Source organism: Osmerus eperlanus, chromosome 8 (genome assembly GCF_963692335.1).
Source record: "Osmerus eperlanus chromosome 8, fOsmEpe2.1, whole genome shotgun sequence".
Lineage (NCBI taxonomy): Eukaryota > Metazoa > Chordata > Actinopteri > Osmeriformes > Osmeridae > Osmerus > Osmerus eperlanus.
This window is the reverse complement of record NC_085025.1, coordinates 15838267-15855396: the sequence shown is the minus strand read 5'-3', so window position 1 is coordinate 15855396 and position 17130 is coordinate 15838267. Positions and strand designations below refer to the sequence as shown.

General features: G+C 42.8%; 1 protein-coding gene across 1 annotated transcript in view; it reads right to left on the bottom strand.

The window, feature by feature from the left end:
- The window catches only part of LOC134025242 (reticulon-4-interacting protein 1 homolog, mitochondrial-like), a 94717-nt gene that overhangs the window by 36415 nt on the left and 41172 nt on the right, over window positions 1-17130 (bottom strand). Inside the window, exon 6 of the mRNA XM_062468139.1 lies at window positions 11256-11439. Within this exon, the coding sequence (XP_062324123.1) occupies window positions 11256-11439 (184 nt within the window). The remainder of the gene's footprint in view (window positions 1-11255; window positions 11440-17130) is intronic.

Sequence of the window (17130 nt, the reverse complement as noted above, 5' to 3'; positions counted from 1 at the left end):
GCAGGGCGGGCTATTTAATCAGGATATCGCTGCACTCTGCATTGCTTATTGCGACACAGGATGCTATGTTTAACCTGCTGGTTCTTGTGTCAAATGCTGTGTCCGATTAATCTGGTTCCTAGGTGGCGTGAACAAATGTGTTGTCAGGTAAGGACGTTAATTGTCGGATTCTGCTGTATGGGCCTGAATTCTTAGAACACTTAGGGCCCTATTTTAACGATCTGAAACGCAAGTATCAAAACGTAAAACGCAAGTAACTTTGCGGGCGGGACTCCAGCGCAGTTGCTATTTTGCCGGCGGGATAAAGGACTTTGCGCCTGGCGCAAATCTAAAATGGGTTGGTCCGAAATAGCTACATTACTAATGGGTGTGGTTTGGGCGTAACGTGCAATAAACCAATCAGAGCGTCATCTCACATTCCCTTTAAGAGCAGCGCTTGTTCCATGGCGGATTGCTATTATAACGGCAGATTTGCCAGGTGCACGCCAGGAGTGGTTCACAGCCGAGGAGACCGACGTTCTAGTCAGGGCCGTAACAGATAGAGAAGTGACATTGTATGGGAAAGGCAGAGAAGTTTTCTCATTGCACTAAATTGCCCTCTCATGCTGCTCATTCAAATTCTTATTCTTATTTTTATATATATTTTATATTTTAAATTGTTATATTTTTTAATTGTTTAGTTCTTAGAATTAGTTTAACTATTGTACTTTTTTACTTAATTTAAGACCCGTATATGTTTATTGTTTGCACCTTCCTGCCACAGTAAATTCCGTGTTTGTGTAACATAGGCTACATGGCGAATAAACAGGATTCTGATGGAGATGGGAGAAGAAACCCACCCAAATTAGCTTCGGTTAAACAGGCGTGGGGGAAATTGACACAATTGTTACAAATCAAGTTCACATACATAGAGATTTCTCATGAAAATCTTTTTATAATCATTGAAGAAATGTAACACGCCATAAATCAAAACAATGTAACGTAGCTTCACAGAAAGAAGACCCTGGCCTCGCCAGCAGTGCGCACGGACCAAGCTTGCGCCCTGAAAATACTTTTTTCCTGGTCAGTGGCGGAATTGTTTTTCTGAAACTGCAAAATAGCACCAGGGAACGTTTGCGCCGGAACACGCAAACTTTTTTCGTTGAACCGCCCCCGGGAGCGCAGAGTCATTCCCTAATTTACCGACGTGCGTCTGTGAAGGGAAAAGTCCGCTTTGCGTCGAGTGCAAACTAGGAATGATACTTGCGTCGTTGACAAAGTCAATTGCGCTGGGTGCAAGATAGGGCCCTTAGTCTAATGTGGGATTGTGGACGTGATCCAATATGTTGGATATGTCTGTTCTGCGAGTAGCACGGCGTTGCCTGTATGTCTATGTGGTCATCGACGTCTGGCCTGGTCCGTGTGGATCCGGAGTGGTTAGCCGCTGCATGGCTCGGTGAGTTGGCGTGTTCTGGTGCGGTGGTTTCTCCTTCTACTGGGCTGTGCCCTCAGTGTGTGTGGCTCACACTGTGTTGTCCAAATGGGTGGTCCTCCGCACGTTATGCAACTGGTGTGGAGCATCGCTCGTCAAACGCTGGTGTCTTCTACGGGTCCTCTACTAGTGTTTGTGTATATATTCACTGAGGGGGTATAGCCTACATAAATGCACAATGTAGGATGTTGTAGCGGGGTTTGCTCCTTTAAAGATAGAAATACTTAATGTATCATAAAGTCTCGGGGCACCACCCTAATATTGGTTTAGGACATTAGGGAATCCTATGTTTAATATGCAGTGATGGGCAGTAGTGTCACTACTTGTAGCGACGCTACTAGCTTAACTACATTTGTCAGTAGCTTGGCGGTAACGTCGCTATTTACAAAACCAAGTAACTTTTCATTAGCTAAGCTCTTTTATTGATCAAGTAGCGCAGTAGCGTCCTCGAAAGCTAATTTCTCCTGGACATTTCTGATGTTCATACATAAGGTTGGTGGATTATTGTGTTGACAAAGCACTGAAAAAGCATCTCACATATCCCGTTCTGCAGTTCACGTTACAACCGATTTCACGAGAGCTGAGTATAGCGAGGGCTGTCATCTATGAGGGGCCGTGAGGGACATTATTCAGAATACCCTCTCACACACACAACTGAAATGCTCTCACACACACTACTGAAAAGCTATACGCTCACACACACTACTGAAAAGCTCTCATACACACTACTGAAATGCTCTCACACACACTACTGAAAAGCTCTCACACACACTACTGAAAAGCTGTCACAAACACTACTGAAAAGCTCTCACAAACACTACTGAAATGCTCTCACACACACTACTGAAAAGCTCTCACACACACATATGAAAAGCTCTCACACACATGTATGAAAAGCTCTCACACACACACATATGAAAAGCTCTCATACACACATGAAAATTTCAGTTAAAACGGAAGGTGTTTCAGTTGAAACGGAAGGTATTTCAGTTGAAACGGAAGGTGTTTCAGTTGAAACGGAAGGTGTCTCAGATGAAACGTAAGGTGCCTCAGATGAAACGTAAGGTGCACAAGGATGTCAGCTCAACCATGTGCTCAACAGCCTTCAAGCAATTTAGCCGAAGCAACGGCGTTACTCAACATATTGGCCTCAGCAGAGACAATCAGAACGCTGTCTAACGCTTGGGACACACCGGCTGCGAAGCGCCTGGAAGCGCCGCGCAGCACCACGATCGGCTACGATCGGCTACGACTGAGCAAAAGCTGTTCACTCCAGCGCGCATTTCTCCGCGCCGATCACCAAGCTTTTCAGCTACTCTGAGCTTTCCTTTACGCTGACATGGTACTTAAACATGGCAGACATTATCTAGCCTACGTTGTCCTTGTAAAATTGTTGCTGGGGGTCATACGACTACCTATGCTTTTCAACTTCGAGAATTAATTTGATGTCGTCCATCTCCTTGAATTTCTTGCTGATTTTAGAAATCGACTTGGGGGTTCTCTCTCGGTAGGCTGTGTCTGAACGCGTGACAACTCGTTTCTCTCAAACAAACAAAACAACTACGGGCATGCCAGCTCAACAGATCAATCCGTTTATTTTCATTCGTTTTCATCAGGGTAACCACATGTAAAGGCTGTTCGTTACCAACATTGTGTAGTTAAGATCTAGATCTCCAAAGTAATATAAAAATATATATATAAAGTCTACAACTTTACAAATGTTCACCTTATTCTACAATTAATGTATGGCGGCTATGCTGTATCGGGGCCAACCTGGATGGCCAGTCAAGATTGTTGGGGGTATCAAATTGGTCACATCACTGGATCCCTGTCTGGCCTCATGTTCATAAAGCAAGTTGCGAAAGCATCTATACAATGATCCTAGTAGATTACTCACATCACTATCATCATGATCATATCTGGACACAGCAAGAAATGCAGATAGAGTTGTGTATGATCACCAAGCTCTCTATAAAGCCTCTCCTGACCGAAATTGTTGGACTCCTCACTTTGCAATGACTCAGTGCATTGCAGAGCACTAGTAAAAAAACTTACTATATCCTCTTCATTGCCTCTCACCTCAAAAAATAAAGTTTGGACGTGAAAAACAAAGAGGATCAGGTGAACATGCATTGTGGTTGAAGTACTACTTCAAATCCAGTAAAAGCACATGCACTTCCTGTCATGTACTGAATGTCATTACTAGGCTACCGTGGTTGTCAGGAAGTAGTATTGTGTAGGGCGGCAAATAAAGTGGCTGGCGCCAGGTGCAACACCAAGGAATCTCTGGTCATGGTTTAACTCAGAAGACTGATAAATACAACCATTACACTTCCTTGTGTGGACTTCCTCGTATTCACCACTGAACTGTTATATTCCACAATATTATGCAAGAGCATTTCAGTTGTGTATATGAGCACATTTCACTACTATGTGTGAGAGATTTTCAGTAGTGTGTGTGAGAGCTTTTCAGTAGTGTGTGTGAGCGTATAGCTTTTCAGTAGTGTGTGTGAGAGCATTTCAGTAGTGTGTGTGAGAGCTTTTCAGTAGTGTGTGTGAGAGCTTTTCAGTAGTGTGTGTGAGAGCATTTCAGTAGTGTGTATGAGAGCATTTCAGTAGTGTGTGTGAGAGCTTTTCAGTAGTGTGTGTGAGAGCATTTCAGTAGTGTTTGTGAGAGCTTTTCAGTAGTGTGTGTGAGCGTATAGCTTTTCAGTAGTGTGTGTGAGAGCATTTCAGTAGTGTGTGTGAGAGCTTTTCAGTAGTGTGTGTGAGCGTATAGCTTTTCAGTAGTGTGTGTGAGAGCATTTCAGTAGTGTGTGTGAGAGCTTTTCAGTAGTGTGTGTGAGAGCATTTCAGTAGTGTGTGTGAGAGCATTTCAGTTGTGTGTGTGAGAGGATATTCTGAATAATGTCCCTCACGGCCCCTCATAGTCATCGTCTCATCTCCACTAACACAGCGCCTGCGCGGCCAGTCTGACTAGATAACAGCAATTGTGTATTAGCATTGTGGATTAGGCTATTGTTCAATAAATACATCTAAACATATTTTAGCCTTTATCTGACTGACAATTGTGTTGATCACTAAAATTGCATTGACTATGTATGCAGTTTTTTTTAACTGAAAGTAGCTACTAATGTATCAAGCTACTTTTGACAGATTTTTGTAACTTAGCTTGCTACATTTTTATGAGTGGTAGCTTCTGTGTAGTGAAGCTGAATTTATTGTAGAGTAGCTAGTATCTTAGCTCACTACACATATCAAGTAGCTTGCCCATCACTGTTAATATGTAATAATCAGTCTCATCTTTAGGAATGAATTCGTTCTAAGTGTAGAGCCAATCGTAACATTAGTGAACACGCACGTCAAAATATCTTTACAATGAATTTATTCAAGTAAGGTTAACAGATCTTATGAACAAGTTAGATTATGGGTTTGATATGAGAGATTGGTTTCAATGAACAGAATGAAATGGTCTAATTTAAAGAAAGACATTGTAAGGCTGGGTGTCAAACCTGCCCCCACCTCTCATATGCTAAAGTCTGGAGTTTCTGGACGGTCTCAACTTGATGGCCCTCACACCCCATTCAAGATTTGGTCTGATTGGTTGGTCTTGTGTATAAAGGGAATTGTAATGCATTGTTCTGTGGATTCTTCATCTCCTGAGACCTTCTACCTCAGTTCTCCCTTGTCCTACTCCTTGCTCACCTCTTGCTTTCTCTCTGATTTACAATGATCACGGTAGAGTAAGTAGGATTTAAAGCTTTCATTTTGTAAAATGTTTGCCTTGTAATTGTTTTCATTCATTTGCAATGTTATTAAATGCGTATTTCATTTAACCATACTTTGACCATTCTTGCTCTGGTTTAACCCATAGTCAAATAAGCTTAATTCTATTTGTATTGGCATTATTTGGTTCATGCTAATACACTATTCAGTTTCCCATCTTCCTTTAAACCATAGGGGAATTCGTTTTGGTTGTTTGGCCAATATTTAAAATAACAATATTGAAATAACGAACTCCCATGAGGGAATAACATACACCTGGCCATGGAACAGCTGAGCAGCCAATTGTCCAATTACTTTTGGTCCCTTAAAAAGGGGGCGGGGGCACATATAAAATGTATTGTAATTCCTACACCGTTCATCTGATTTGGATGTAAATACCCTGAAATTAAAGCTGAAAGTCTGCACTTAAAGCACATCTTGATTGTTTCATTTCAAATCCATTGTGGTGGTATACAGAGCCAAAATGATGAAAATTGTGTCACTGTCCAAATATTTATGGACCTAACTGTATGTTCTTTGTTCAAATCGCCGCCGAAACGGATAGCAAATGGTTGCTGGAGACTTGTTGTCTCAAGCAGGCCCTTTGAAGCTTGCAAGCTAGCAGGAGGGCTGATTAGGTAGATTGGGGAGGTCCTCCCCCAATTCTATGGTTCCTTTCCATTGGCGTTTGGTGGGTAATCAGCATACTGAGGGTGTCACGAGGGCTGATTAGGTTTGTCTGATGTGATTGAATCACTTTTCAGGTGTGGCAAGATGTTGGCTCCGTGTGGTCTTGCTGACCTCACTACAATGTGCTTCATTTGTTTTGGGGCTGTCTCGTTGTTCTGGTTATTGACCTAGCACTAAAAGCTCTCTTGGAAGTCGCTTTGGATAAAAGCGTTTGCTCCATGAACGAATGAATGTATGTGAGGGATTTATGGCTGGGTAAAATGTCTGCTCAGTGTCACTTATAGTGTGTGCTAACTGCAATGTGCTCTCAGGAGCCCGACTGTTGCTAGGTCTAGCAAGGAATCCGGCAGGGGTCAGCCTATATGTGGGCCGTGATCAGTCGGAGTTCCCTGTAGTCTCGGTGGCATGGTTACCAGTAATATTTGGGAGATGATTGATCGTGGACCTGTTAGCCCGTACATGGTCCTGGCATTTAGCCTGATCGCCTGGACCTGTCTCTGTTCGGCAATATCGCTCGATGTCAGTCAATCACCGGGCAGGCTCGGGTAGGCTGTCTCGCCGACGCGTCAGGTAATGCCCTTCGACAGTCGCAGTGGCACCTGTCAGGATTAAATGGCAATCGCGGATGTCTTCTATGCTCTTCTGGCTTCAGCGTCGTAGCGGGCGCGCATTTCGACATTCCATCCGAGTCCTGTGTGGGACAGGTGCAGGGTGCATTCGAGCTGCACCTGCCGGGCGATTTTGTGTTCGAATTTTCGTCCTTGCACCGGCTCAGTGCGTTTAATTTGTCGTTGCTCGGGCGTCTTAAATTCGCATGCGCATCGTTCTCACGGTCGGTCGTCGTCCCGTCTGTGGCCGTGGCTAATCGGTTCCGGCGCTGCACATCTCGTTCGTGGATGAGGGTTGCAATCTTATCGCGTTCTGGGCCGTGCTCTGCGGGGCATCGGAAGGGTTGTCGTTCTGTACGGACGGGGTGCAACTTCAGCTCCCTGGCTTGTACGTTGTGTTGGGGGTTCGACGCAAATGAAGGGGTCGTGGGTCTTTGGACGGAGTTCGGCGGGCGATTGCAAGTCGCAGCACTGTTCGAACTGTATCCCACTAATTGTACCCCATTTGACTTAGGGTAGTAGGGGTAGTATGTGTATTATATTATTCTTAGGTTTATAAGGTTGGTATAGGTTGCTGGTGTATTAGAGGTTCAGTATATTGTATTGAATATTATCTGTATTTAGGAGGTTTAACTATTTAGCTTAACATAGACGTAATCTATGTTCTGTGTACTCATGTTATGTATGCCAGGTTGCTTTGCGTTGTCTTGTCCTACGAATTTCAGGGCCCAGTCTGACCTGGTGTTTTGTGCATCTGACGATAAAGACTTGAATGTGAACTTGTATCCTATCCCTGTAGCTGTCTGACGTGGGGTAAGCTAAATATGGTGCAGGAAATGGATCGTTGTGTCTTGTGATAATGAGGACACAGTGACAATAATCATCAAGGGTTGATCCTCTGTGGCATTTGATTAACAGTAGTGAGACGACTGACCTGGTCGTGCATCACGGGCAAATGTTTGCGGGCTGCATTTCTTCCCGGGTTGGTTAACAACGTAAGTGACGTCACATTACAACCTTTGACCTTTGCACAATCTCACCCTGGCTACTTAACCATAGACACACACGCATACTTAACATAGTACTAGTGTGGAAGCTGTTGCGGGTACTCTTGTTACATGGCATATTAACTCTGCTTCCTGTCCCCTCTTACATGGTGCAATATCTTCGCTGTATGCATTCATCGACCGCAATGAGCGAGCCCCTGTTCGTCACCGATGCTGGGGAAGCATGACTACATAACGGTCACCGGGGGGCTCGGAATCATGTACCGGCGCTGCGGTCCGGACCCTAAACAACGTTGGCGTCTCAAGTGGTCTCGACTCACACGCTCAAGCGTTGGGTCGTTGGTCTGCAACAGTTCAATGTTACATTAGACCGAATGCAGTGATGTTCTGGAAGGCAGAGGAGGATGGCATCTACCCTTCCTACCTCCTAACTACCTAACGTTCACTCATCATGTCATGCATTTCATGCTTAATATTTACAAATTAATGTTTTGTAAGGTGGCTGGCCAGGCGCGGCAGCGCGTGGTGCGTCAGGTGCCGCAGTCACAGTCAACGTTGGGACGCCAAAGCAGTGCCTCTGTTGGTTTGAGGCAACGCCTCAGTTGGTATGTCGAGACAACGCGTCAGTTGGTACGTCGAGGCAGTGCCTCAGTTGGTATGTCGAGGCAGCGCCTCAGTTGGCATGTCTAGGCAGCGCCTCAGTTGGCATGTCGAGGCAGCGCCTCCGTTGGTATGTCGAGGAAACTCCTTCGTTGGTATGTCGAGACAACGCCTCCGTTAGTATGTCGAGGCAGCGCATCAGTTGGTACGTCGAGGCAGTGCCTCAGTTGGTATGTCGAGGCAGAGCCTCAGTTGGCATGTCTAGGCAGCGCCTCAGTTGGCATGTCGAGGCAGCGCCTCCGTTGGTATGTCGAGGAAACGCCTCCGTTGGTATGTCGAGACAACACCTCCGTTAGTATGTCGAGGCAGCGCCTCCGTTGGTATGTCGAGGCAGCGCCTCAGTTGGTATGTCGAGGCAGCGCCTCCATTAGGACTCGTGCATGTCCACGGTGGTTCTTAAACAGGGCAAGTGTGTGTAGCCTACTCCTGTCGTGATATCACAGATTAATTACTCTTTCTGTCCCCTCTCTTCCATGGTGAAATACCTCCGTTGGCGTTCATCAACGGTAATGAGCGAGCCCCTGTTCGTCACCGATGCTGGGAAGCCATGACGGGTTACTGGTCACCGGCTGGCTTGGAATCCTGTGCTGCCGCTGTGGTCTGGATCCTAAACTGTAGCTACACGGCGCATTCGTTTGGAATCGGAGCGGCTACGTCGGCGTCTCAAGTGGTCTCGGCATCGACGCTGAAGTGATGGGTCGTTGGTCATCTGCAACGGTTCATTGTTACGTCAGACTGAATGCAGTGATGTTCTGGACGGCCAGAGGAGGATGGCTTTCACTCTCCTACCTCTGAATAATGTTCACTCTTCTCGTTCTTGTATTGCAGGCTTATGTAGTCACTCACTCCATGTATAGGTGTTCAATGCTTAATAAGAAATATTTTGTCTGGTGGCTGGTCGGGCGCGGGTATAGGCTACAGCAGCATGTGGAGCGACAGGTGACACCATTGAAAGTTGGGATGTCGAGGCCGTGTAAGTAATCACGTTCATTCAATTTAAATTAATTCACTATAGATGCAGCTAGGGGCACCGTCTGCTCTGAGATACGATGCTGAGGGTAAGTATGGCTAACACAACGCTCATCTCAGTCGAATCTAGCACAACAGGGGCACCACATACTCATACATTTGTCTCGTCTGGCATGTGGTTTTGTGTTGGGGAATGCGTCGCTGCTCGGAGGTTGACACAGTGTCTCCGTTGGGTGCGGCAGGGAGCCGATGCAAGCAGTACCATAATGACAAATCAGTGTTACAATCATGTGTTGTACCGTGTGAAATAAAGTATCAAGTAAATACTATACTGAGTCCTCCTGCCTGAACCTTATCTGTGTTGAGTGAATCATATGGTCAAGCCTAGGGTCGGAGAACTCTGTAAGTTTCCACGTGCACGCGCACTCTGTCTCTGGGATCGATCATATTGAAAGCTGATATGCAGGGGAGGAGAAATCTCACCAATAAATGGTCTTACCTGAAGACTTGTGAACCAGACAAAACTTTTGTAGCACAATGGCGTGTGAAGTTTTTTGTCTCCTTGTGGGCCGGCCGCAAGCAATAAAGCTTTCTTAAACTTGTTCACCGACTGACTGTGCAAAGCTTGATAGATAAATATTTCTGACAAGGTAGGCCAAGGATGCTCAACAATGGAAAAGAGTTAACTTTGTTTATTAGACGAGCTGCTCGGATCACGTGACAGTCCACGACAGAGTGGTCAGCATGAGTGAAAAAACATAGTCTTACATACGTCCCTTATATATGGTTGGACAGTACGAATATAGTAACCACAAAACATGCCCTTAAACAGCACAAACTCCACTAACAATGCACATTGGTAATGGTACACAGGTGATAGTCGTAACTCATTGTTTGTACTATACTCTGCATCTTGCTCTTTCCAAAGGTTGACCAGAGCACATTCCAATATCTAGATGTGTATTGTCAGAGGCCCACTGCGTGACCTCTTGACCACAGCAAGAGACAACCTCACATGTACAAATCTGCACATCAGTATTCATCAGGAAATTTATGAATTAATCACGGTCTTATAATCCTCTCCCGACATAAGGCTAAGAGAATTACATTTAGTTTGAGATCGGTGGGCTGAACCAGGAAAGGATACCCCATGTCTGCCAACTGCATCAGGCTCAGAAAGTGGCAGGGGATAGGTAGAAATGCTAGCCTGACGTTGTCATACTCATAATTCTAATCCGAATATGAGTCTGATACCGCTCCGTTGGGCTGTGAGTATGGGGCGTGTTTCAAACGAACCCGGACAAAAAATGCCTCTTCGCTCAATTGGATAGACCTACAACCAATCAGAGCAACGTAGTATGTGATGAATCCCGTAGGAAGGACGGCAAAAACATATTTTAGATCGAAAAATGCCTTGATCGCATTTCTCTGTTCCTCTTTCAAAATTAATGCGCTGTTGATGTCTTCTAAAACAGACTAGATGGCAGAATCTACATATCTCAGCTCTCCAGCGATTTTGTGGGTGGGGCTAAGTTCGGCTGGCATCCAGGCTATAGAAATGCAGAATGTTAAGGAAAACCTGCCACCAAGCAGGTTAGGTTCAGAGTCAGTTAGCATGGACACTGACGCACAATTGACCTCTCCAAAGTTACCTCTCTTTCTGGAACATAAAACCCTGAGTTTGCCTCATCTCAGGGTTAACCAATTCAGGGTTTTCCCTAAACCTGCTTTCTGGAATACCCCCCTGATTTTCGTTGTTGTTGACTACCGAAGCAGAAAACACAATGAAACTCACAATACCCAACAGACAATACGGGGCACTTCACTACTTCACACCCTTACTTTCATCGCATGTTCAGGCTAAACATCTGTGTACTGAAAACAAATAGTTTCGCCGAGTGCACAATTTCATCTTCAGCTGGTATTTCTACTGTGAAATATCTCATATTCATTTGCTCGCCTCTCTCAGAGTGATTCAATTTAGGCCCTCGTGGAACTTATCCCTTGGTTCCTTGTACCAGGTAAGTATACATCAGGTGCAGACATCACAATTATTGAATTGGTTTTGTGTTACTGCTGACTGACCTGTGTGGCCTTGTCGTGCAAGGTGAGCCCTGAGCGCATGGCTCCGTCCAGTAAGCCCATGGAGTCTGTGTTCACCAGGAAGGGGGAGACCAGGGTGACGAACTTGGCACCGCTCCAGGTCTTGAGCAGACCCACGGCCCACTGCTCCGTGTCTCCTCCCACATTGTCCAGGACCACGTCGAACCTAGGGGGTGGAAGTAGGAGAGATGGTCGCGCTTAAATTCACAAACGTGGGAAACGCTGATAGTTAACTCGTTTCAGAGACTGTCTGTTATCGTGTCAGAGTTCAACACGGTCGTGTTCTCTACACACAGTTTATAGCAGGGAAATAGTGCTTTGATGCAATGAAGCTAAAGGAATCGGAAAACCAACCTTCATCAATCTAGTCTACCAAAGTTTTTAACTCCTTCCATGTTTGTTAAAGCTTGTGTGTGTGTCTTTCTCTCAATATTTTCTCCTCGGTTCTTTCCAACAGTGCTCTTGTCAGGGCATGGCTTACAGCTTTGATTATTAGTAGCCCAACCAAAGGCGGGCACCAGCACCCACTCAGTCCTTGAGCCCTCATCTCCATGGAAAACAAGACGTAAAAATCAGTGGGCAGGTGTGTGTCGTGGAAATTTTGGAATACAGTTATAATGTGTGTGTTTCATATATGAGGAATGTGTTTTAACGGAAGTCTAAAGTTGATTAAGAGTCAACTCCATTTGGTAGAGATGCCATTTGCAGTTTATGACACCTGGGGAGGAAGAGACAGCTGGTCTGGAGACAATGTGGATTCAATTGTATTGTTAACTGATCAAACTGCTCTGACCCTTCCTGTAGACTTGTTTGAAGTGGCCCACACAAAGGACAGTTGACCATTTGACTGGTGAACTCCTGTGGTTTTACTATCTACTGGTTTGGGGAGAGAGGCCACAATAAAGAACCGTGGGAACTTGATATGAAGTCACTGTCACTGAGCAGTGCTGACCAATCACAGAGTTAAGAAAAACCATTTGATCTAAAGTTTATATAAGGCAGGGTTTTATGATTGTTCTTCATCACTCTGACGAACGACCTGTGGCTAGCACCTCCTTCGTTATGACTGATCACAAAGTACTTTGTTAAATCTTGATTTGTACAAGCAAAATAAATGTATTGTAACCGCCATCTCTTGACTATTCAAATCTACACAGTGCCGCTAGAATTTTTCCATATCACTTGGTGGCCCGTAAGGGGATCCTCATTGGTCTACGGCGTTCAGCAGGCGGCTCCCCTCGGCGAATTGATCTTCCGGCAAAAGCCGCCTTTCCTTCCGCCATGCGTGAGACAGCAGGGCCAGGGGGGGCGCCCGTTGGACGTTTTGTGGCTGACGCGGGATCCTGAAAGAACTGGTGAGAAATCCTTTTTGGCCACTGTTTAGTTTGAGTTGTCTAAATGTGTGTTGTTTAGACTATGGTCAATAATTCGGTTTAGTTAGTAATAGGGCAGAGACCGGAGGAGAGCTTTGTCCTGTACGTGCAAGTCGTACGAAATTAATAGGGCGGAGACCGGAGGAGAGCTTTTGTCCTGTACGTGCAAGTCGTACAAATTAATCGGGTAAGGCCGGAGAACTTATCCTTTACGTGAAAGTCGTAAAAAAGCATGCAGGGAAAGTGTGCTGACGAGCGCACAAAAGGGTGATAAATTCACATGTTATATCGTGTTATGTGTCTTTTGAGACCCTAGGATTAGAATATGTTGGGTTAGTGATGGTTTGAGAAATTGTATTGGCTTTGGTGGTCATAACAGTTCTTATTTATTTACGGCCTAAACGTGATTCTAAATCCCGAGAGAAAAGTATACTAGTCAGCTGAGTGTTTAAGAAAAAAAAAAGTTTGGAAGTATGGGCCTGTGAAATTTCAAAGTAGAGGTTTTAAGTTTGCAACACGCGTGTTCATTTTTTGTTTTAATTACAAGTTATGTTTTTTGAGGTTAAAAGAAGTATGAGTAACTAATGGTGTCTATTATTCAACCTATATACAAATTACAAAAATCAAAATTTTAATTATTTTTCGAAATTTTAATTATTTTTTCGGTTTGAATATTTGTAATTTATGATTGTGCAGTTATTTTCATTGAAAGTTGGGAAGTCGGAATTTAATTGTTTTTAGAAACGAAAAGGAGTAATTGTGTCTTTATTTTCCGTCGTTGGTTATCGTTTATGGATTGTAATTCTGAAAATGAATGGTCTGGAGGCAGAATTGACCTGTCCAAACATCGATTACATGAAGCAAAAGTATGGTAACGATAGTTTATTGCAAATGCAAATATGGATTGATAAATGTGGATTTTCGAGTGTGGAGTCGTTTTGTTTTAAGGACCTTATTGTATTGCGAAATAGGTTAGTGGGGAGAAATAGATACACAATTTTTTTTTGAAGTGGAGAAAAGAATAGATTTTAGCCTGATTGGAGAGCTTTTTCTGATTGGATGGAGATAGGTAGAGAGATAAAGAAATATTAGGACAGAATAGTGTGGGGAATTTTTCATCTATTTCCCCACAGATTCACGATTTGAGGTTTTCTGGCTGTTCCGCAAACAAATTTCGCCTCATCCGCAGCCAGGGGTGTTGCGGCAGGATGCGCAGGCGCATGAGGTTTTGCGGGAATGCGAGAACAGAATATGAACATGAGGTCAGACATTTGCCATTTCTCTATGACTCCGATGTCTTCTGACAGCCGGTTATATCTAGGAAAAGTCAAGAAAGCAGGATCCTGGAATTTGTTTATAGATTTGCTTTGGATTCCCGCAAAGATTGAAGCTTGTGCCTTGACTTGCAATTGCCATTGTGTTTCAAAGAAGGAAAGGTTAAAGTCCTCTCCGGAAAAAAGGGTTTGAGTCCCTGTTGTGTTTGGAATAAGTGGTGTTGTGGGCTATGGTCGAAGCTGATGCAGAGCGTGTTGACATGCTGTTGAAAAACATGTAGGCCAACACGAATTGCTAGGTCAATCCAAAATGCGTGCTTTAATTGTGGGAATTTGAGCAAAATGTACGTGAATGTTCGGAGATGTGTCATCACTTGAAAGTTTTCTAGAAATTGTGAGCGAACTCTCAAATCAGAGGGGTTCGTGACCGGAAGTTGAGTTCCGAACTGGTGACGTACAATGTTTATCGGTTATGACACTGTTGGTAGAGGAGAGACGATTGACTTGTTATATTGTTTTACAACTCTGTGTTAACCGTTATATATTTGATGTTAGACTTTACATCGGTCTGATTACCGCCAGAAGGCATTTGTTTTTGAAGACGGAGACATTCTGTTTTGAAAATGCTAATGTTAATTCTTTGACTGAATTCTCCACTTGAAAAGAGGCGCATGCGCTTGAGCCTAGCGGAAGTTGATTCTTTCAGTGAAGCTCATTCTGCGTGCAGTGGCCCAAACATGAGTGCAAAAAAAAAAAAAAATCACTCATTTTATAGAGAATTTGACGTTGAATGGAGAAGTATATTGGTTGGAAAACAGATGTGTGTTTCTGTTTCTTTGTCAAACTTAAGAAAATATTGTGAGTTGCCATACTCTTGATTTGGAAATTATGTACAGACCGATTTTCTATATTATGAGCTTGATTCGTTGTTGAATAACGCGCTGGAAATTTAGTGTTTGGGTAGGATAATTTGTAAAAGGCCAGTTTTGGCAATAAAAGCGGTATTCATTTTAAGAATTACAATCCCGGGGTTATTGAAACTTTTATAGAAAGTTATGTGTTCAAACGGAAATGTTATGTTGTTTAAGGAATATTTTTGTTTATGTCTGGAAATGTTCGATGGTTTTATTTTTAATTTTGTGGGAGTTCACAGATGTTACTGTTGTTTAAAGAAATATGTAAAGGGTTATGAATAAGTGATTAGAAAGATTGAGCCAGTCCGAGGGACTGAAGTGTATACATGGGGAACCAGGTCGAGACTGAAGCGCGATTGTTAAGGCCTAATTTTTATGTTGAAGTTAAAATAGTACTAATAGTTGATAGAATTGTAAATATTGAGGTTCTGTTGTAAATATAACCATGGGTAATTGTTTAACATGTTGTAAGAGGGTAGACTTGTCCCAAGAAAGAAATCCGAAGGCTGACATGATTCTAGCGAATTTGCCAGTCCGCTGTCTGTTGAACCAAGTCTTTTACAAATTGCTAGGATAGCTGGGATCTGAGAGGAAGAAAATCTAGGCCGTGACTTTGTTGGCTAATGGCTAATGGTGAAAACGTGGAGGAAGTGCATTTTGTTCTGTCCTGAGACAAAGGAGAGTCCAGGAAGTTGAATTTGCAACTATGGCAACGACATTGGCTAACAAACTAACAGACCGACAGGCGGGTACAGGCTAGTAAAGGAATTGCAGCTTGACATTTGAGATCCATGAGTAACCGCATGACGCATGCGCAGATGGAAATTGACTAAGACGAAAATTTAGAGAAATAGATAAATTTGAAGCGAATTTACATATTAATTTGGTTATTTTTTAAATATGTTGGGTGATGAGTATTTTGAGACATTTGCTAACAAGGTTTTGTTTGTTTGAGGACATTTTAAATGAGTTTCAGAAATTCCGAGGAAAGGTGGGGGCTAAAAGAGTCCCGTTACGTTGAGTTTTACTAAGGTGATCCCAGAGGGTATAATTCTGCATAATTATGTGAGTTTTGTGTGTGATGGTATCCATAAAAATGCAGAAATTAGACCCTGGTTCATAAATTAGTTCTAATTGGATTGGAAAAGTTATACTTTAGCAAAATTAAGTGAATAGATGGTAAACGCCAACCATCTGTGTTTAAAAGAAATGAAAAAAGGTTGAGAGTTTTTGCTTTGTTCCAGAGCGCGCTGTTTGATTCGAGTTTGAAATGTGCGCTTGTTTATTTGAGTTGATTCACTAACAAAGAGTAATTGAGATAGCTGGTAAATATAGGACTATTCAAAGGTGTATACATTACATGCTTTGATAAAACTTTTGAGGAGTTAAAGAATAAGGTTTTGTTTTACGGGTTTATGTTAAATTGTGAATTTAAAGGTTTAAAAGAAAAAGGGAGAGTTTATATTTTCTTTTGTCTCAAGGGCATGGTACAATGTTTTGGGATAAACAGTTAGGCTGTGATGAGGTTGTATCATTATGGTATTGGTTCATAAAGAGGGTTATGATAACTTGGTTTTGAAATAATTTGGGAAGACTCATTAAGTCTGATAAATTGTGGTTATGATGGTTTGTGCTAAGTAGCTTGTTCTGGACTGCAGCCAAAGCAAGTTATGAAGTTCTACCTATCTAACCTATATAGAAATATAGATGGGGTATAAGTTTGGTTAATGGTTACATTAAGAACATTTTATGGTCTATGTTTCATTTTGGAATCATACAGATTAAATTCTGGTTTAGGGTAGTGATGCTGGTTTTCTACATGTCTTGGAAAAAGAGAGAGTTGATTTGGTGAATTTAAATACAAAAAAAATTAAAAGGGAATCTGAAATTTAAAGGTATTCATTTGAACTGTTCCTAAAGGTTTTTGAAGAAAAGATAATAAGAGACTAAAAGTTGAGGTTATTCGTAATTTGGCTGTTTTCTAAAATAGTTTTATTTTATACAAATTGGTTCAAAAGTTGTTTGCTTCAGTGTAAGCTTGTTAATTCATAAAAGGGAAAAGAGTTAAAATATTTACTGATAGTTAAATACATCATTGGTGTTACATATGATTTGGGGAAAGAACAGCTAGAACAACTTGCTGTATGCAAATGTGGAATTCACTCTAACAATTATGATTATTCCACAGGGAAAATGCTAGTGCTGATACTAGCTGGAGCAGTTTCTAGATTGCCTGAATGCATTGATGAACTAACTAGAATATGTTTTTGATGTTGATATGTTTACAGGAAGTGAT